General features: G+C 42.8%; 1 protein-coding gene across 1 annotated transcript in view; it reads left to right on the top strand.

The window, feature by feature from the left end:
- The window catches only part of VWA3B (von Willebrand factor A domain containing 3B), a 214,775-nt gene that overhangs the window by 180,817 nt on the left and 13,166 nt on the right, over nt 1-20,792 (top strand). Inside the window, 3 exon segments of the mRNA XM_028497121.2 lie at nt 11,795-11,906; nt 19,175-19,299; nt 20,490-20,627. Of these exon segments, the coding sequence (XP_028352922.1) occupies nt 11,795-11,906; nt 19,175-19,299; nt 20,490-20,627 (375 nt within the window).

A 20,792-nucleotide genomic window follows, 5' to 3' on the forward strand; every position in this document is an offset into this window, starting at 1 on the left:
AAAAAAAAAAAAAAAAAAAAAATTACTGAGGAGTTTGGAAAGTCATACAGGATGATGTCTGAAAACCATTTGATTTTCAAGAGGGAGAGCGTTAATGATCTTAGCCAGAACAATTTCGGTAGCATTTTGGGAGTGGAAGCCAGTGTGCAGCGGATGGAGAAGTAGAGAACAGTGGAGAAAGTAAATACAGGAAGTGCAGATTTTTTGTTCAAGATCTTCCTAGAAAGCAAAGGAGAAAAAATGGAGGGAACTTGATGAGGGAGCCAGAGTGAGGAAGACATTGAGTTTGTGTAATGGTATTGATGGGCTACTGCTGCCCCCTTTCTTGGTCAGGGGCTAAGGCTGTCCTTTCACTGCCCTGTCCCTACATAGGGTGACCAAAGCCCCCACTGTCAGTTCAGGAAAGCACCCATGTGCCCAGGACAATACTCCATAGGTAATGAATGGGCGGGGAGGGGTTCATAGGTGGCAGCTCATCTACAGAGTTCTTTCCACTCTCCACATGGCCCTCTGCAATGGAAGATTTTCTGTATTATTTTCTTAAAACGGTACTTCTCCTTACCATGTGTGATGTATTGTGTGGTATTTTTATTCCATTTTTATCATGCTCTGTTGAGTTGATTTCATGACCTGCTAACAAGTCTCATCCTTCAACGTGAAAAATGGTTCGGACCAAAGCTCAAGATTGCAAGGCCTTTTGAGATCCTGCGGTGAAAATCCATCACAGATGCAAGTCATTTTTATTGATTCATATAAAAAAAGTCTCACTTCACATTTTTTTGGCAGAGGCCAAAGATTTTGATCAATGACTGTAATTTGGAGAGGAAGAAACCTTCTGTTTTTCATTAAGACCCCCTAAAGGTTATTGATAACAAGTAACAAAAGGTGATCAAAGTTGGTCGGAATGGGATGCCCAATCAGAAATGCCCACGTGTGTTCAGAAGGGAGTGGTCACTATTTGATCCACTCCAGAATATGTTATGGAGTCTGGAGGTCTGTGGCTCTCTGATTCTTTCCCCTGCAGTACGCTGGCACCCAAAGTAGCTGCCGCATTGGTTCCTGAGTTTGGGACAGCTTCATGATTTTTCTGTTGGTGAGGATCGGAGGTGGGGAGAAGTGGCTACACATGCCAGTGTCTGGCTAGAATGCGCCCTGCTTTTTCCACTCAGGCTTTCACTGGCGTCCCTTGCTGGCCCCAGGATCAGACGTCGGGCAAGAATCATTATCCTACGTGCTCTGCCCAGCACCTTATACGGGACGCAGTCCATGATTAATGGTCCCTCCCTATTTCTGTAATCCACTAGTTTTGTGGCATCCCTGGAGACAGGTGCTTGGCTTACTGACTACATATTGAAAGATCTTAATTCTGAAATTGTAAATTCCACTTGAAAGCTCTCTTCACCAGCACCCCTCTCGTTGCCATGATTGCAGAGTCCAACGTCACTGGCCAGTCCTGAGCCCTCAGAGCTGCAGTATGGTGGAAATCACCAAGGGCATCTGGGTTGTAATTAACCTTCCCAAGTTTTCGCTGGGAGCCTGGTCTAGGGCAGCTCTAGCTATGTTGTCCTGCAGCATTTCCTTAGTAAATAAGGATTGTTCTCCAGAGCAAATCCCACAGAATCCAGGCCCAGAAAAATCCAACGGGCTTTCTGCACCCAACCTTGGCTGCCTTGAAAAACTCGGAGGCAGAAAATCTTGTTAAATTCTAAGTAGCTCTAAACAACCCTAACAGAGGCCTTGGAAATGCACTTACACAGCTGGCTGCACGTGATTACTTTTCCAAGTTGAGACTGGCAAGGAATGTGGAGTCTCTAGCTTTGAAGAATGACTAAATGAGTGCTCCACTCCATGGAAAACTGTCCAGGAGAAAGAGAGTGTTAGGAAAATGCACATCAGGAGGGAGGATATGGGTGAGGCTGGGTGAGATGGGAATGGGAGAATGAAGGGATGAAAAGAGACCACTTGGATTTGAAAACATTATACTGGGTTGTGACTTTGACACTACACAGGAGAACATTATTTGGGGAGACTTAGAGAGAAATTTCTTTGAGTTGTATATAAAATGAAGTCAGAATAAGTAGCGTCATTTGTTATATTTGCTCCCAAATAATAATTGGACCAGTTGTCATTCTTGCATTGTAACCCATCCTTTTACAGCTCTCATTATTCCCTCTTTAAGGGGAGAACGGAGGCATCACACCTTAACCCTTTATGACTAGCCAGCCTTTTTCATTCCACAAGTAAAACCTTTAGTCTCTTCTGCTGACACTTGGGTCTGGTAGGAGGACTGACTCCTTAGTGACAGTGACAGAAGTTCCCCTGGTGCAAGGGTGGGGAATTAGCAGGTGTGGGTTGTGTATCAGTGATGCCATCACACGAAGAAGGACACGTGCACATTCAGGCCAGTGCCTTGGTGATACATTAACATATGGAAACCAGACCCCCCGATGGGTTCCTGAGAGATAATGGTAGGACACGTGGCCAGGGTGGGACTGAAATCCCAGAGAGAGTGAGGTGCCTGGATGGGATGGGCGAGGATGCCAAAGAGAAGATGCTGCCATGTCGTGATCATGCCACAGTTAGCTGGGGATTTAAGGAGAGGATCCTGCTCAGGAAGACCAGCCACTGAAGGAAATCCACAGAAGGGAAGAAAAGCTCCCACCAACTCTAAATAGTATCCAGAAAGGTTTCTGTCTAGTATCCTGATGTTTAGGAGCGGGAAGGAGGGTATCAGCTCCAGGGACAAAAATCACTGCTGGATTGTCTTTTCATTCTAAAGCTGAAGACAACCATCTCGGCTGGAGATTTCAGCTGGGTGGACCCTGGCACTCTTTTGCCACAAGGCTCATCTTTTTTCATTGGCATGAATTCTACCCTGAGCAGGTTTGGGGATGGCCATTGACCTCCCAGTCTGAAGGAGGAGAACCGAATGTGGAGGGCTTATCAGGAGGGTCCAGGCAGGAAACAGAATCCCGTTCAGTCACTTCAAGTGAAGAAACATTAATGAAGGGACTGTCTGCAGAGGCGGAGGCAGGTCTAAGGCAGCCAGAAGGGGATTTCACCCCAGCACTGGCAATAGCAGGAAGTTGACCACCCCCAGACTTGAAGGGTGGAGGGGAATAGTGCTACTGGAGCCTGTAAGAGCGAAGGCCACTAGCCAGAGTAGGAGGTATTCCTAGAGAGACAAAGGGCAGGGAGGGAGCACGGAGCCAACACCCCAGTCTTCCTCCCCCTGCTGCCCTCTGACCTCTCGCCTCCCATTGGCTCAGCCTATTGGAAAGTCAGCCAACAAGAGAAATTGGGTCATGGAGCAGGGCAGGGCAGAGAATGGACCTGGGGGCAGGTGGATGGCCCAGAGTAACCAGCACAGAGATCTCCTGAAAAGTTTTCTTAAAGGCTCAGCATTTCTTTTTATGCCATCACCTCGTGTGAGGTATCTGTATACAACCACAGCAGACAGCTGGCAGTGGTCCACGCTCCAGGCAGTGACACAGAAGTGGCTCCAGTGTATGGCTGTGGTACATCTCTGGAGCGGCTGCCTGTAGAGAACTATGTCAGTAACATCCGAATTGCAGGCCACAGCACTGTAGTAATTTTCAGGTTTAAATACTTAAAACATTTCAAGTTTTTCTCTCTTTGATTCTTCCCTAAAAGAGCAACGAGAATGTTCCCTGAGAAGATGTTGCAAGGGTGCTCTTCGAGCTAGGGAAATCATTCGATTCAGCATCTAATGCATATTTATTAGGTTCCTTTGCTACTACCAAAAAAAAAAAAAAAAAAAAACCACCCAAAATAAGTTCACCCTCCCACAAAAGCCCTTTGAGTTGCTATTGACTGAGATTTGACTGGAGATTTGACTGTCGGAGTGGTTAAGTCTTCTCCCTTGCCCAGTGCTGGGGACCTGTCTGGGGGCTGTCTGGTAGTTCAGGGCATCATCCTGTAACTGTTTCCTGTGCGTCCTAAGCAGCCCCTCACACAGCACAAGGAACCACACCGGGAAGAGGGGAAGGCCAAGCAGCTCACCAGTCCCTGATCTGCTTAGGAAGCAGCCCCCGGAGAGGGGAAGTGGAGACCCGCACAGAAGTTTTGGGGACACGTGTTGCTCACGCTGTGTTTCCTAAAGTTATGATGTTCCCTGAGGAGAAAGGGGAAACAGCTCCGAAAAAGCACGTCCCTGTGCTGCTTTGGATTTTAAAGCACGGCTAAGCGCCTGAGGCTTCTGAAAGGGGACGATAATTCTCTCTGCCTGTCCTCCTGGCCATAGCTTCCGCCTTAAGCCTTGGGCTCACGCACGGTGTCCTCGGTGTCCCCGGGAGCCCAGCACCGACCTGCTGTGCTTGTGCGAGATCTTGCAAGGAGTCTTAGCTTCCTCTTCAGACCGGAAGGGCTGAGGCAGGAAATTCCACCTAGAGCTTCACTTCTTTAGGCTTATGGTTTGACTCCTGTTAAAATGCAAATAGCCTAGGAAGGAAAGCACTCCAAGTCCTTTCAATTCTTTACCATGGGTCGGTCACTACGCTGCCTAGAGGGCCTGGGCAGGAGTTTGCCACCCCTGATTTACGTTTTCCTGTAAGATCTTTTTCTCATTTTCTCTCCAGAGCCCATTTCTAAAAGGGATGCAGACCCTGGATACTCTCGTGGTGGAGAAACCCCTCTAAATCTAAATGAAGGGAGAGATAGTGAAGATCAGAAAATGCTCCAGACTGGCTCTGTCCTCCTCCTCACCAAGGTTTTAAAAAGAGTTGAATTATTCAGAGACAGTTTGCAAATATTCTGGTCTTATAATTAGGTATCCTAGTGAGAGGAAAGGTCAGAACAGGCCTGACACTACGTGTTATCTTGATTAGCACAGTCACAGACTTTACTTGGCTTTAAGGACAAAACATGGACAGAAAAGCCATTGGAACTGCCGCTAGTACAGTTTGGGGATTGGGTCCAGCAGAGTTCTGTGATTTGGGGCAGAAAAAAATATAGTGGTTTTATGACAAAATTTTGAGCCGAAGACTAGTTCTAGGTACATCATGGAAGTGCATTTTGTACCTGATGTGAAAACATGTTGTTTGTTAAATGGAAAATTCTAAAGCATCAAACATTTAGCAACTTTACTCCACCAATGCAAACCTGAGAGCATGACCTTGAAACTAAGTAATGAAATGAAAGGAGGGTAGACTATGTTGGACCCTGATCTGCATCACTTGATAATTGAATCTGGCAAAGAAGTGAATTGGATTCTCTGAATTTTGGAGACAAGGCAAAATCAAATTATCCAGTGGACATCATCCCTAACTGACAGCACCATTGCCTATCTGACTTCCTCACTGAAACTGGCATGCAGTTACTCCCAGGCACCTGAACCTAGAGATGGGTCAGCTTATTTATTTAGTGCTAGCATTTCTTGTTCTCTCATTCTCCATCCCCTCCGACTCTTGTCCTCCATAGATTTCTTTTTTTTTCTTGTAAAGAATGTTATTTTATTTTATTTTGTTTTATTTTTTTTATTTTTTGGCCGCACCGTGCAGCATGTGGGATCTTAGTTCCCGGACCAGGGATCGAACCCGCACCCCCGGCATTGGAAGTGCAGAGTCTTAACCACTGGACTGCCAGGGAAGTCCCCATAGATTTCATTTTAAAGCCCAGTAGCATGCTTGTATTGTGCACGTGCATAGGTGACTGATGGCGGGAAAGGAACAGGGCAGCTAATGTCCTCTCGTATGGGCTGTGAGGTGTCTCTAGAGTCTTTGGCAAAACTCAAAAACAGCGGGATATCATCTTTCTGGAAAGCTGCTGTCAATTTTGTGGCTGAAGGGATGGTGTGTCTAGCTGCCCTGATCCATGTCCTTCCATCCTGGGAGACCAGTGCTCTATTTCTGTGAATGAACCATTGTATTAACGCTGGCCCTGTAGGTTTGTTTCGCCACGGCTTCTCTGCTCTATCTGTGGTGTAGCTGAGTTGCCTCAGCAGGGATCTGGAAGAATCACTGAGTGTACAGTGAACGGTTCCTTCCATAAAGCTACGTGCTGTGGAAACAGCCAGAAATGAATTCTTGCCAATAGTAGTAACTGTTGGAAACAAGAGCAGAGAGAATGTGAGTATGCAAAGCCCTTTAGTAGGTGTAATGATTCTTTGAGGTAAACTCACAGGTGTGTGAATGACTCGAATGGGAGGTGATATTTTTCAGCGATTTAAAAAGGCAGTTTCTTAGGTGGCATTTTCAGTGTGTTAAAAACGAACACCGGCAGCCCTCTGTATCGCTTCCGTTCGTTGCTGCTGCCCTTGGCAGGGAAGGTCCTCACAGAGTGAGTGGTTTTCCTATATCAGATGAATTGGGAAGTGAGTGACAACTATGGAAAAAAAAAAAAAAAGAGCTCCCTGATGATTTCTGGCAACTGACTTCACAGATTTGTACATGTGAAACTGTAGAAAGCAATCACATTGGTTAGCTTCTGGCTAGTATATTGAGAGAATCAGTATTTGGAGTCTAGAGATAAAAGGGGGCTATTTAAATAAATTATGTGATTATACTCATTTAGAATTTTGAAAAGGAGTTTTAAATGTATCTAGGCATAGGTTCTAATAAATGTCTGGTCTGTTGATGAAATCTAAGGGGGAAAGATGGCTTTCTGGAATCGATGTGGACATCTTTTGTAATAACAGGTTGTTACCGGTCTAGAGGTAATAAGACTGTCTGATGCCTCAGGGACCAACAGCACCTCCCTGGATGATTGGTCTTTGATATGATCACTGACGGTGTGAAGTAAGGTGGCTTTGGAGGTTCACTTTATGTACAGGTGAGGTATTTATGCAACAGCTGATTTAATTTGGCTTATTCCAAATTCTCAAGATTCTAAATTCTATCAATAATGAGAATATACTGTACATGGAATCTTCCATCGAGGAACTGACTGTAGGAAATTGTGGTGTGGGCATCTCTTTGGAGTGTTAGATGGAAAACACTGCTATTCATGTCACAGTTCTGGCCATTACATTTCCCTTATATTGTAAAAACTACAAGCAAGGGTATCATGCTTGTGTTCCTGTCCGTGTACGGTTTCTCCAGCACTGCAGAAAGGCTAGTAAGGCCTAGACTCTCCTGGACAGATACGAGAGGATGTTAGAGATCATTTATTTTATCCCCTTATTTTGCACATGTAGAAACTGAAGCCCGGAAATGTTAATAGACTGCCCAAAGTCACACAGCCACCTGGACAGCACTCAGTCCCATTCCTCCTGTCCCCTGGTCCAGTCTCCTCCCTTTGAGGCCATTTCAGATGGGCGGGTCATTCTGATTGCCCGCAGGAAGGAGTGCTTAGGTTTCTCCTCTGGGTGAAGCCCAGCAACAGGCAGATGACATTCACCACCTACCGATGATGTTGGGCCATCCTCTTTGACGTATTGAGTACATCGGTAAAAATAGAAATTCCATGAGAAGAGAGGGTCCCCAGCAAAATTCAACTAGACGGGACCATCATAAACAAAAGGGTGGTGTTCATCTTACATTTTTGTCTGTGGCCACATAGGCTACAAGCAACACAGGTCTGAAGACTTGATCATATCCCACCATCCTGCCAGAGACTTTAAGCCCTTAGTTCATTATTTCTTCCCTGAGGACCTAGCTCTAACTTTTCAGCTCCCAGGAAATAAAGCATACTCCCACTTCTTTTAGTGAACCTGAAAAGTATCAACAAACAGATACAAATGATAGATGGCTGCAAAATGCTCAGTTATATCAGGGCACCAGGGAAATGAGCTGCAGGTTTCAGGAGCGCAAACCATACTGAACATGAATCATGACCCAAGGGTAAGTGATTTTCACACCACCTGAAGTTATTTAAATTTTTATTGTCAATTGCCTCATAAATTAGAGACTTGCTTAAGTGAAGGCCAGCAGATGAACTCATAAAATATGCATCGAATACTTTATTGATGATATAGCTATAGCAGTGCAAAAAGATGGCATCAAAATGCATGTGAAAACAGTTTATATTGGCTTTGTATCATGGAGAAGAGGGGCACTTGATGGTCTGCAAAGATGAGAAGCTGGTGAATGATGTCACTGGGTGCTTTGATTGGGTTGGAGGACTAATTTCTTTGAGAAATCCAAAAATTAATAAGTTAAGGGTCAAGAAAGGAAAAAAATGAAAAAAATCTGGGTGGGAAAACCCCCATTTTCTACAATATAGCAATGTGAAGAAAAAGGCCCATTTTGTTTATTTTTTGATTTAAGAGTAGATTCAGAAACTTCTGTGTTCATTCACTTCTTCAGCCCACTATCTGCAAAATACCATGAGCCAGTTACACAGAGGAAACAAGAAGTAGATGGCTGCCTATTTTAACCTTTTTTAAAAAGACAGATTTATACAAATGTAATTTTCACACCATAAAATTCGCCTATTTCAATTCAGTGATTTTTAGCAAAACTGACAGAGCTTCAATCACCACTGCAGTCCAGTTTCAGAACATTTCCATCACCCAGAAAAGATCCCTCATGCCTATTTGGAGTCAGTCTCCATTTACACCTCAAGCCCCAGGTAACCACTAATCAATTTCTTTCTCTATAAATTTGTGTTTTCTGTAAGTTTTGTATATAAATGGCTGAGTAATATTCCATTCCATTGATATACCACATTTTGTTTACCCATTTCCCCAGTCCACTGACGTTTGGATTATTTCCACCTTTCCATTACTGTGAATAATGCTGATATGAACATTCACATAAAAGTGTTTGTTTGATAAAAATTTCTATTTCTCTTGGCTAGATGTCTAATAGTGGTATTTCCCAGGCATACAGTAAGTTTATGTTTATTTTTAAAGAAACTGCCAAAAGCTTTTCCAAAGTGTCAAAAATCAATTGACCATAAATATAAGGATTTATTTCTAGACTCTGAATACTGTTCCACTGATCATATGACTATCCTTAATTCAGGACCACACTTTCTTGATTACTGAAGCTTTAGAGTAAGTTTTGAAATTAAGAAGAGTAAGTCTGCCAGATTTGTTCTTTTTCAAAATTATTTTGGCTCTTCTGGGTCATTTACATTTATGTGTAAATTTTAAGATCAGCATCTCAATTTTGGCAAAAAAAAAATTACTGGGATTTTGTTTGATTTATGTAGAATCTATAGATCAGTTTAGTAAAAAATGACTATTTTAACAATATCAAGTTTCCTCATCCATGAACATGATATTCAACTTCTTAGATCTTTCATTTCTCTCAGCAGTGTTTTGTAGTTTTCAGTGTATGAGCTTTTCATTTATTTTTGATAAATTTATTCCTTAGTCTTCTCTTTTTGATGCTATAAATGGAATTCTTTTCTTAATTTTATTTTCAGACTGTTCATTATTAATACATAGAAATACAATTTTTTCTTTTTTGTATATTTAACTTGCATCATGACATCTTGCAAAACCTGTTAACTCTAGTAGTGTTTGTGTGCTTTCCCCAGGGTTTTCCACATATAGGATTATATCATTTATGAAGAAAGACAGCTTTACCCGTTCCTTTCCAATCTGGATGCCTTTGTTTTTTTCTTGCCTGATTGTACTGGCTAGAGCATCAAGTACAATGTTAAGTAGAAGTTGCAAGAGTGCCTGGCCTTGTTTCTGATCTTAAGGGGAAATCATCCCATATTTCACCATTAAGTGTCATGCTTGCTGTAGGCTTTCCACAGAAGCTTTTCATCAAGCTGAGGAAGTCTCCTTCTATTCCTGGTTTGTTGAGAGTCTTTATCATGAAAGGCTGTTGGATTTTGTCAGATGCTCCTTCTTCATGCATTAAGATAATAATATGGTTTTATTCTTTACTGTATTAATTTGAAGTATTACATTAATTGTGGATGCATAATTATGGATGTTAAATTAGCTTTGCATTCCTTGGATAACTCCTACTTGGTCATTGTGTATAATTCTTCTCATATGTTGCTGGATTTTTTGCTGATATTTTCTTAAGAGATTTTTGCATCTATATTCATGAGGAATATAGGACTGTAGTGTTCTTTTTCTTGTGATGTCTTTGCCTGTTTTGGTATTGGGGTAATACTTGGCCTTCCCTTTTCTAACATAAGTGACCTTCCTAGTAATTTCTGGTTTCCTAGGTTTCCTCTTTTCAGTCCTTCAGCCAGAAATCCAGGGTTTTATGTCCCTAACTCAGTTGTGTGCTTCCACATATTGTGCTTGCCTTTGGGACCAAACAGAGGCTAGATACATAGAGAGAGAGAACAGCGGGGGTTCACGCACCCTGTTGGAGCAAGAAGATTCCACTCCTGCAGAGTTTTGGCTCCTCGAGGCTCATATTGCCAACACTGCTGCCACCGCACAGAATTGCTTAGGGACTGAGGTCTGAGTATGGAGGGAGAAAGGGGAGAAGGATTTCTGTATTCTCTCCAAGGGTTAGGAGTTCCTTTTCCCATTCCTCAAGCCAGAACTAGAGGGCTTCTTTTAGAGCTCTCTCTGTCTATACCCTGGAGCCCACTTCTGTGTTTTGGGCTGTCTTGAGGTCAGGCCAGGGAATAACAGAGGAAAAAAATGGTAAACACCCTACCAATTTGGTGGTACTTTGAATTATTGTCTTCTTTTCCAACCCATTTGCTACCAATTGCTTTTCAGAATTCTTAAATAGATTTCACCTAGAAACCCAAACACTATATGTCTGTTTTTTAGTTTGTTTTCTAGTAATTCATTTTAAATTTATTTTACAAGATCGTTGGTCCTCAAATTGATTGGAAATCAAAAATAATGACTTTTCTGGATGATGGAATGGAGGCTTTTGGGGTTTTTTTGGAGGAGTAGTGGAGATTGGGTCTTTCTACTAATGATCAGTCATCAAGCGTAGAAAATAGGACTTTAGATAGAATTGGACTTTACCCATCAAAAATGAAGCTACCAGTTTCTTCCTGTAGTGGACACAACAATCACATTCACTCCAAGCCTTGATTCATGTGGTAGCATTTGGAAATAAGAGAGCAGTACTTTTCTTTGTTTTTTCTGAAATTGCCTGGGGGTAAAGTCTTCCCAGAGGTATTATAACTGAGCTGGGCTTTGAAGGGGTTATCTGGAACAGGAAGGCCCTTGCTCATTTTTAAATATCCTTTTTTCTCTGTTCTTCAGATTGGATGATTTCTGTTCATTCGTCTTCAGGTCTCTTTCCTCCATCATATCAATTCTGCTATTTAGCCCTTCCAGATATTGTTGTTGTTTTTTTTTTACTTCTAAAATTTCCATTTGGTTTTTTTTTTTAGTTCCTTTTTCTCTGCTGAAAACAACTACCTTACTGTTCATTTCAAGAGTATTTACCTTTACCTCATGTACTATGGTTATAACTGCTGATTTGCATCTTAATCTGATTATTCCAACACCTGAGCCATCTAAATACTGTGATCTGTTGATTTCCTTTTACCTTGAGAATTGTTCATGTTTGCTTGCTTTTTTTGTATGTTGCATTTTGGATCATGTATGCATATATTGAATATTATAGTTTAAAACTCTGGATCCTGTTTAAATTCTCTGGAAAAGGTTGCCTTTTTTTGTTTTGTTTTAACAAAGCTTGATTAGATTTAGACTGTAAATTCTGCCTCATTTTCTATGTGCAGTGTTTCCCATATCAGTTCAGTTTTAAAAACCGTTCCCAACAGCATAGAACAGAAAGTACTCCAGAGTGAGTATACAGTATATGCATGTCCTGTAATTCCTCAACAGTGTGATTCTAGGTAAAGAATCGCACGCTATCCTGTATCTGTGACTTTCACTCTCTGCACTTACTTTTTCTATCAACTATTAATGTTTTATATTTTTTTTTAGCAGCAGAAAATTCAAGGAACTCCAACAAAGAAAAACAAATCCAAAAAATTGGATCCACTCAAAGGCCAGAAGGTTATTGCAAGATGTGATGAAAATGGCTTTTATTTTCCAGGTAGGTATTTTATTTTGTAAGATTCCTTTGTTACATAATATGATGTTGGGAACCAGAAGTTCTCAAACTGTGCTTTCCCTAGCACACTGACACTTCATGAGCTATGCTGAGGTATTCCACTTCTAAAATGAAATGATGAAGTTTCTCCCCATATTTGTGGGGAAGTAACAGCCAGAAAAACTTACTTTAATCTTTCTTTTGTTTAGTAAAGTTTTCCTACATACATACTATGTTCCACGTATGTAATATCCCTAAGGTGCTGGTCTAGCGTAGTTAGCAGACCCCAGAAGAAAATCCTTGTTTTCATGAAGCTTACATGCAAGTAGAGGAGACAGACAAGCAACCAAATAAGTAAAATATGTAGTGTGTCAGATACAGGGCTATGAAGGGAAATGAAGCCACGAAGAGGGTTGAGCGTGTCAAAGGTGAAGCTCGCAATTCTAGATATGGTGGTCAAGGAAGAGCTTCCAGGGAAGGCAACATATTAATAAGGACTTTAAAAAGTTTAAAAAGAGTTCTAAACACAGGGAACAGCAGTACGAAGTCCTGAGGATGGAGTGCCCATGACACCCTCTTCCTTGAAGGAAGAGGCCCATGTGACTGGACCCGAGAGGTGTGCCCAAGACTTTCTGGGGCATGTGATCCTGAAGGAATCAGCCAGGTAAAGTTAAGCAAGAGCTTCATGAATAATGAAAATGATACGTGTGAAGATCTAGAGGTGAAGAAAAACATTTTATGCCTGGAGAAATAAAATAGATTATGGCTGGAACCTAGAATGCAGAGGAAGGGTAGAAAGTAAGAAAGCTCTTTGGAGAGGTAAGTGTGCGGCTGTTCATAAAGGGTTATGTTAAGAAGTTTGAACTTTATTGGGGAGTCACATTTAAAGCAGGAAGAAACACAATCACACTTGAAGGTTTAAAAAGATCCCTCCCAGCGCTGTGTGAAGAGTATATACGGAGTGGATTAGGATGTCACTTGGGTCCCTGGCTTGGGTCATAAGGTAAAGGATGGTACCTATAGGAGATGGTGGTATGGACAGGAAGATAACGAGGTGTGTCTGGGACGTGACGAACTGTAGGTGCACCACAAGACGCTAAAGTTGTCAGAGAAGCAATTGGAGATAATGGGTCCAGAGTCTGGAGGAGGAAATCTGTCGGGAGATAGAGATTTTTGACACGTCAGCACAAAAGTAGTCATTGAAATCATGGTAAAGGCCTATTGGGAAAGAGAGCTTAGAGAAAGAACCCTGAGGAAGAGCTGTCAAGCTGAAAGACTGAACCTCAAAATATAGCTGATCTTAACGTAGGCATTATCTGTCAATCACCAGTTAAGTAGTTCTTTATTAAACTTAATTTAATCTGCTTTTTCAGTGAGAAAAATACTTCATCAGGAGTTTGGGTTTCCAGCAGGCATATGTGTAGAACTTATAACTAGGATATTTTATTTGAAATTTGGTAAATGTGCTTTGAAGTTGACTGGTTGAGAGAAAAATGGATCCAGGCATTTGAGATGAGCTCCTAGGCTGAGGCATGAAACTCTTCTTTGCAAGAGCAGGGCCTGAGAACCTCCTATTTCTCTGGGACTTAAATTTGCTGAGAGGTGATCATAGGGAGGCCACCCCTGCTTGGTTTTCTGAATCTGAGCCACGGAGCAGGATCCAAGGCTAATTTAGCAGTTGAATGAAAATGCTGAAAATGACAGGATTCCAAATGGCTGGACTAGGGCTTGAGATCAGTTTGCCGGCCAGGGTCCCAGAAAAAAATAATATTGCTCAAACTTTTCCCCCAGCCATCCCTGTGTGATAAGGAAATGCAGAAGACCTACCGCTGCTGATCTGGGGGAGTAGAGGAAACAGGTAACACATAGCCACATGCAATACCTAAGGCCATGCCAGCAATGATTATTGCCCTGGTTGTTTTTAAATATGCAGCTAGAAGCAGAGAGCACACAGTCCTAATAGCTCCATGGGATTTGGCCATTTGGGAATTTTTAATCTGTGGCTCAGATAAGTCACTTGAAAGGTAATAAATATTTGATGGGAATCCCCTGGCAGTCAAGTGGTAGGTGGTTAGGTCTCGGCACGTTCACTGCCAGGGCCCGGGTTCAGTCAATCCCTGGTCAAGGAGCTAAGATCCTGCAAGCCGCGTAGTGTGGCCAGAAAAAAAAAAAAAAAAAGGTAATAACATAATAAACACTTGAATTTAGTCATATAATCAGTTATTTTGATTAGTGGCTAGCTAGTAAATATTGACTCAGCCGAATTAAATGATGATGCATCGGTTAAGGATGGACTTAGTTTCTGTTTCCCTCCCTGCAGCCCCCCTTTACACTCCCCTCCCCCACCACAAAGTCAATGTATCTTTTCTTTAACTGGGAACTTCAACTCTATTTTACCCTCATAGAGTTATTTTTTCAAAAAAAAATAATTTTAAACTTCCAGAAAATTTGCAAGAATAATAGAGAACTCCTGTATACTTTTACCCAGATTTACCAATTTTTAACATTTTGTCACATTTATTTTACCAATCTATTATTTTATTTTTCTGTTCTCTGTCTCCTTCCCTCTACCGTAACACACACATTATTTTTTCCTGAACTGTTTGAGATTAGGTAACATCATGCCCCTTTGCCCCTTAATGCATGTATTTCTCAAGAACAAGGGTATTCTCTTAATATTACCACAGTCAAGTTATAAAATTCAGGAAAGTTAATATTATATAGTTTTATCTATATATTTCAGTTTGGTTAATTGTCCCAAGAATAGCCCTTATGGCATTTTTTTTCCTCTAGTACAGGTCCCAATTCAGAATTGTTATTGCATTTAGTTATTTCTCTTTAGTCTTCTTTAATCTAGAATCATTCTCTAGCCTTTTCCATCATCTTTCATGATACTGACATTATTTAACAGTAAGGCCAATTATGTTATGGAATGTTCCTCAATTTGGGTTAAATTAGATTCAGGTTATGTGTCTCCAGCCAAAATGTTTTGTGATATTATTGATGCCACATCCCTCTCAGGGCAACCCATCTAAGGGCACATGATGTCCACGTGCCCTCATTAGTGATGTTCATTTAGATCACCTGGTCACTGCAGGTTACTATTTTTACCCCTTACAGAAAAGAAGGCCAAATAGAGTTTTGTGGAGCACAGGCATGATATTCACTGATGACTCCTTTTCTGATAACTTTTGTTCACAACCTCCTAAATGTTTTTAATGAAAAATAGCTTTACAATGTACCTGAGCAGAAGGCGGCTTTGGAGCAATGGAATCAGCGCATCCATTGCTCAAGACCAGGTCTACACCGGAGCAGAGCTGGCCCAGTTGTTGCTGCCAGCCTTGGGAATCGGGGCAGGGATTTCCGTATGGCTAACTCTATTCAGGGCTCAGTGTGGATTCACTAGTTGAGGAAGGATTGCGTTGTGCAGAACAGAAGGGACAAGCTGATAGCCTGGCTTATTAGGATGCTGAAAGGCAAGGAGGCAAACACACTTCAGAACCTTATTTTAAATCGTTATTTGCAGGAATTGGGTCATCCTTCCCATTGTTCAGCAAGAAGCAGCATTTTATCTCAGGAAATTCACAGTGATGAAAAGTCTGGGTTGCAAGATTTCTGCACTATGTTGTTGGAACAAGTTATAACGGAAGAAAAAGGCTGGGGCAGGGGAGGACTGAATACTTTCTCCGGGGTCATGATTTAGGGTCAGACAATCCTAAGTTTTTATTTCTTCGAAGCCTGCTTCTTGCCTCTACCATCCATGTGACTGGAATCACTGAAGTTCTCTGAGCCTGTTTCCTTATCTTGCCAAATGAGATTTCAAACGGTTAAACCCCCCATAAGATCATGGTGTAGATTAAATATGTTAATGTACAGCATCTTGAAATTGGAAAGCGTTCATTACCTGTAGAGTATTTCTGTTATCTCCTCTTGGGAGATATAAACAACTCACCTGGGGTCCTCACCTGGGGGTAGAGGGAGCTGCTTGCAGTTTAAAAACTTTAACAACAGTTTTAAAACTTTAAGAGCAATTTGAAAAGGCAAAAACCAGCACAGTGGGCTATAAAGGAAACCTCTGAGACTAAAGAAGAAGAGAATGTGATGACTAGACGTGCAGGCTGGCATTCAGTGGAGGGGGGCAGGCAGAGGGGACGCTTCTGGTGGAGCAGAACTGACGCCTTTTTCAGGAAATGGGATTCGAGCCGAGCTGGGCTGTGAATATCAGAAGGTTCTTATAGCCAGAGGTTTAAAAAAAAAAATCCACTCTCCAGTCTGAGAAATTCCTGTTTGGAGCGAAGATTGAAAACCATTCCTGCTTCTTTCACCAAATGAACTCACCAGTGCTGTCTGCCTAGACTGTTTCTTCACTCCCCTGACCTCTGGGCATAGGCAGTGTTTTTGCTGAGGGTCTCAACTAAGGTGTGCCCCCTTTTCCCCTGCACCTGGGTACAGGAGAGTCCCCTGGCTGAAATGGGGAGGCTGACGCGTACCCAGGAAGATGACAGAGTAGAGATGCTTCTTTCTGCCTGTTGGTCCAACCTCCAGAGCCCAGTCCCCTAATATGGTCCCAGGAGACGTTTCAGAGCAGGAAACACCGTCTCACCTCTCTGAGGCTGAGGGCAAAGAGAAACTGCAGCGTAAGGGCAGCCAAAAATCAGAAGCTTGTCTTGAATCAGGGCCTAGAAATGGTAGCAACTCCTTAATGAGGTGGAGAAGGGGTAAGTGCAGACGCTGAGCCATGACCGAACAGGCCAGCAGCTCTGGGTCCTCCCGCCTTGGAGGACAGCCAGGTGTTAACACCGTGAGGCTGGTTCTAGAGTTGGATTGGAAGAAACTACGCTAATTTCTGGAGGCAAACAAAGGTCCACATCTGCAGAGATTGGAACATAAAAGAGCTGGTAGTCTAAATGCCCATCGACAGACAAATGGATAAGAAGATGTGGTACATATATATAATGGAATATTACTCAGCCATAAAAAGGAACGAATTTGGGTCATTTGTAGAGATGTGGATGGACCTAGAGACTGTCATACAGAGTGAAGTAAGTCAGAAAGAGAAAAACAAATATCGTATATTAATGCATATATGTGGAACCTAGAAAAATGGTACAGATGAACCTGTTTGCAGGTCAGAGATAGAGACACAGATGTAGAGAACAAACGTATGGACACCAAGGGGGGAAGTGGTGGGGGGAGGTGGTGGTAGGATGAACTGGGAGATTGGGATTGACATGTATACACTAATATGTATAAAATGGATGACTAATAAGAACCTGCTGTATAAAAAAATAAATTAAATAAAATTCCAAAAAATAAAGAGTACAAGGTACTAAGTGAGCTATTTTGCTTGTTATCAGAATAAAAGATGAGGAAAGAGTTTAAAAAAAAAAAAAAAAAAGAAAAAGAAAGAAAAAAGAGCTGGTAGTAACATACCAAAAGTCTAGGTCTAACGATCTCGAGCAGGGGTCGACAGCCTTTTTCTGTACAAGACAGCCAATACATGGCTTAGACGGGCCATACAGTCACACAGCTACTCAACTGAGGCAGATACCTGAAAAACTGCATCCCAGGTTTACGACTGGATTCTGCAAAGTCCCAAAGGCTAAGAATTTGAGGAGGGTCCCACTGGCCAACAAGGTCATCTTGGCAGCCCAGACCTTTACCCCTGCCTGGGGCAGGGCCGGGGTCGGGGTGGGTTGGGGTGGGCTTGTGTGCTGGGGATGCTAGGATTCTCCTCGACTCAGAGGGGTTCTTTGTTTTCACAATAGGAATTCTTTCTAAAAAGTAGTGTTAGGGCTTCCCTGGTGGCGCAGTGGTTGCGCGTCCGCCTGCCGATGCAGGGGAACCGGGTTCGCGCCCCGGTCTGGGAGGATCCCACGTGCCGCGGAGCGGCTGGGCCCGTGAGCCATGGCCGCTGAGCCTGCGCGTCCGGAGCCTGTGCTCCGCAACGGGAGAGGCCACAGCAGAGGGAGGCCCGCATACCACAAAAAAAAAAAAAAAAGTAGTGTTAGTTATCCTAATTAAAAGGGTAGAGTCAGTTTATGGTAGAAAATGTGTGAACCATGTGTAAAGGATATTTCAGAAACCAAACGGAACATTTAGTCCAATAAGAAAACAGATAATATAAAGCTGGTTTTCATGTGTGTGTGGTGTTTTTTTTTTTAAAAATAAGTTTTCCCTTTCTTTGGCCATTTAAAACAAGACACCTGGACTTGAGATGAAAATCAGCAGCCGTTTCTTTGCCACCTGAAAGCACATAGGACTTTGCCAACGCCGGTGTGTGAGCTGGGGCGAGGATGCCCGGCACTCGCGCTGTGGGAGACCAGCGGGGACGAGCACATTTCTGTCTCAAACGAGGGGGTCCAAGTGCAGCTGTTACTGCCGGGGAAGTCAAAACGTCCCCCCAGTATTTATAATCCCTTTTCAATGGGAAAATATAATAAATTTCAGCTAGGATAAATGACAAAATATGTGAACCTTAACACCAATATTTTCTTTTCCTGTTACAATAATCTCTACACGTAACTAAAAGACAAGAAAACTTCTTGCTTCTTTTTTTCTTCCTTTTCTGATTGTTCATTTTAGGGACACTGTGGGATGTGTAATATTAGATGAAAAGCTGAAGATGAAAATTCATATTTCCTTTCACTTTCACAATTTAACAATGATTTTCCTTTTTTAAATTTTTATTGGCGTATAGTTGATTTACAATGTTGTGTTAGTTTCAGGTGTACAGCAAAGTGAATCAGTTATACATGTACCCACATCCACTCTTTTTTAGATTCTATTCCCATATTGGTCATTACAGAGTACTGAGTAGTGTTCCCTCTGCTGGACAGTAGGTCCTTATTAGTTATTTATTTTATATATAGTAGTGTGTATACTAACAATGATTTTCTGTCTCCAAGTATTATAGAAGGAAATATGACTAAAATAAATAAGGGAATCAGACGTTAGGAAGTGTCCAGGGAAAGGATATTTCTAGGAACAGTGTTCCCAGCGGGATGGCTGCTGGTAATGCTAGTTGAACAAGTTTCCACGCATTCTCTTAGCTTCCCAGCTCAGCTCTAGAGCAGAGCACGGCACTGCACTCTGAGCTGGTCAACCCCAGCAGGCATCATAGAGTGTCCAGTGTTATCTGGTGGAGAAACCAAGGGGCACACTGATGTCAGCAGGCAAAGTGCTGTAACTTAGCTTGACCAACGGGATGGGGCAAGCCTAAGGGAATAGGCTTTGCCTTTCTGTTTTATTTTAAATGTGATTCCTTACAGGGGTTGTGAAGAAGTGTGTGAGCCCCACCCACGTGCTCGTGGGCTTCAGGTATGGAGACACCAAGGTCGTGCCCATCTCGTTCATCACACCTGTGGGGGGCGCCATGCCCTGCCCACCGCTCCAGGTACCTGCTCCAGCCATCTGTTCCTGGGCCCCCTTTTCACCGTTCCTAGAGCTCTGGATAACAGTGACCCCTCTTCCTATGACCCCTTGCCTAGCAATTTCTTTGTTCCTGACCCTGATCTGCTAACGCCCTGTTAAGTAGCTCGGAGTGCACAGACCTGCTTGCATTGCCCCTGAGGCTCTTGTTGCTTTACAGACAATAGATGGTCGTGGGGCGGGAGTTGCTGTAACTGCTGGTGCTCTTGAAGCTTTCACTGCAGAAGATTATACTAAAACAGATTTAATAACAAAGGCAGAGGTAGCCCTTTCCTTGATGTTGTAGTCAGTTGATGCCAGACCTTGATGCCATAATGCAGTTACCCCTGAACATGCATTCCAGGGGTGAGCCAGGCTGATGTGTTCTCATCTGCTTATAAATTCATCAGAGCTGTGCCGTGTCTGGCACATCCTCCTGGGCTAGCCTCATCCCCTCACCAAGGCGAGAGTGTAGAGAGAAAACCCCCCCAAAGCTGCACTGCTGCTCTCTCTCGGATAGTGTGAGCCAGGAGGAAGAGTGCTGAGGAGTGCTCATAGGATTCACATTGGTTGTCTGTTCCCACCTCCCCTGGGCAGCCGCAGAGGGCACATCAGTGCACTTTCCCCCTGACCGTGAATCCTCTCCATCTGACAGATGCCCTGCAGCTTTGTATGCCCCTTCACAAGACTTTCTTTCTGCTGGAAGTTACCTCTTGTGACTTTTTCCCATGGATTCCAGATGTGAGCTTTGGAACCACATTAAACAAATCTGCTCCTCTCCTCTGTCCCTGATAACCCTTCAGACACAGGAGGGCACCGTCCATTCTCTCCCTGGTCCTCATGTGAAACATTACAGCTTCCTTCAGCCAGTCTTTGTAAGATGTGGTTTCCAGACCCCTCACCATCTTGCTGACTGCTCCTGAGACCCTTGTCAGGGGAAGCCCTGCTAAAATGAGGCTTCCCCAAACTGGTCACGAAATTCCAGCTATGGCCCAATGAGCCCAGAGAATTTTGGAACTAGCGACTCTTTCCAACTGAGAAAAAAACAATATGTATTTGAATTCTAGCATCAGTACTTGCTAGTCATCTTGGGGTGTTTTAAAACAAGCTTATATGAATATTGTCTCTGAGATGCATAAGCAAAATATTTGCCGTGAAAGATGTTCTCATCTACAGGTTGGAGATTATGTGCTTGCCAAAATTGTGATACCCCGAGGATTTGACTTCTATGTCCCCGCCATTGTCATAGCAGTTCCAAATCAAGATGTGGCTGAAGATAAAGTCTACACAGTCTTAAAATGTAACAACCGGAGAGTAAGTAGACTTTCACTTAGAAAGGAACATTCTCGCTAGGCAGAAAGTGGCTTCCTTTTACCCTTGCCTTTCTTTTTTTTTTTTTTTTTATTTTTTTTTATTTTTGGCGGTATGCGGGCCTCTCACTGTTGTGGCCTCTCCCGTTGCGGAGCACAGGCTCCGGAC

This window comes from Physeter macrocephalus, chromosome 12 (assembly GCF_002837175.3).
Source record: "Physeter macrocephalus isolate SW-GA chromosome 12, ASM283717v5, whole genome shotgun sequence".
NCBI classification, from domain to species: domain Eukaryota; kingdom Metazoa; phylum Chordata; class Mammalia; order Artiodactyla; family Physeteridae; genus Physeter; species Physeter macrocephalus.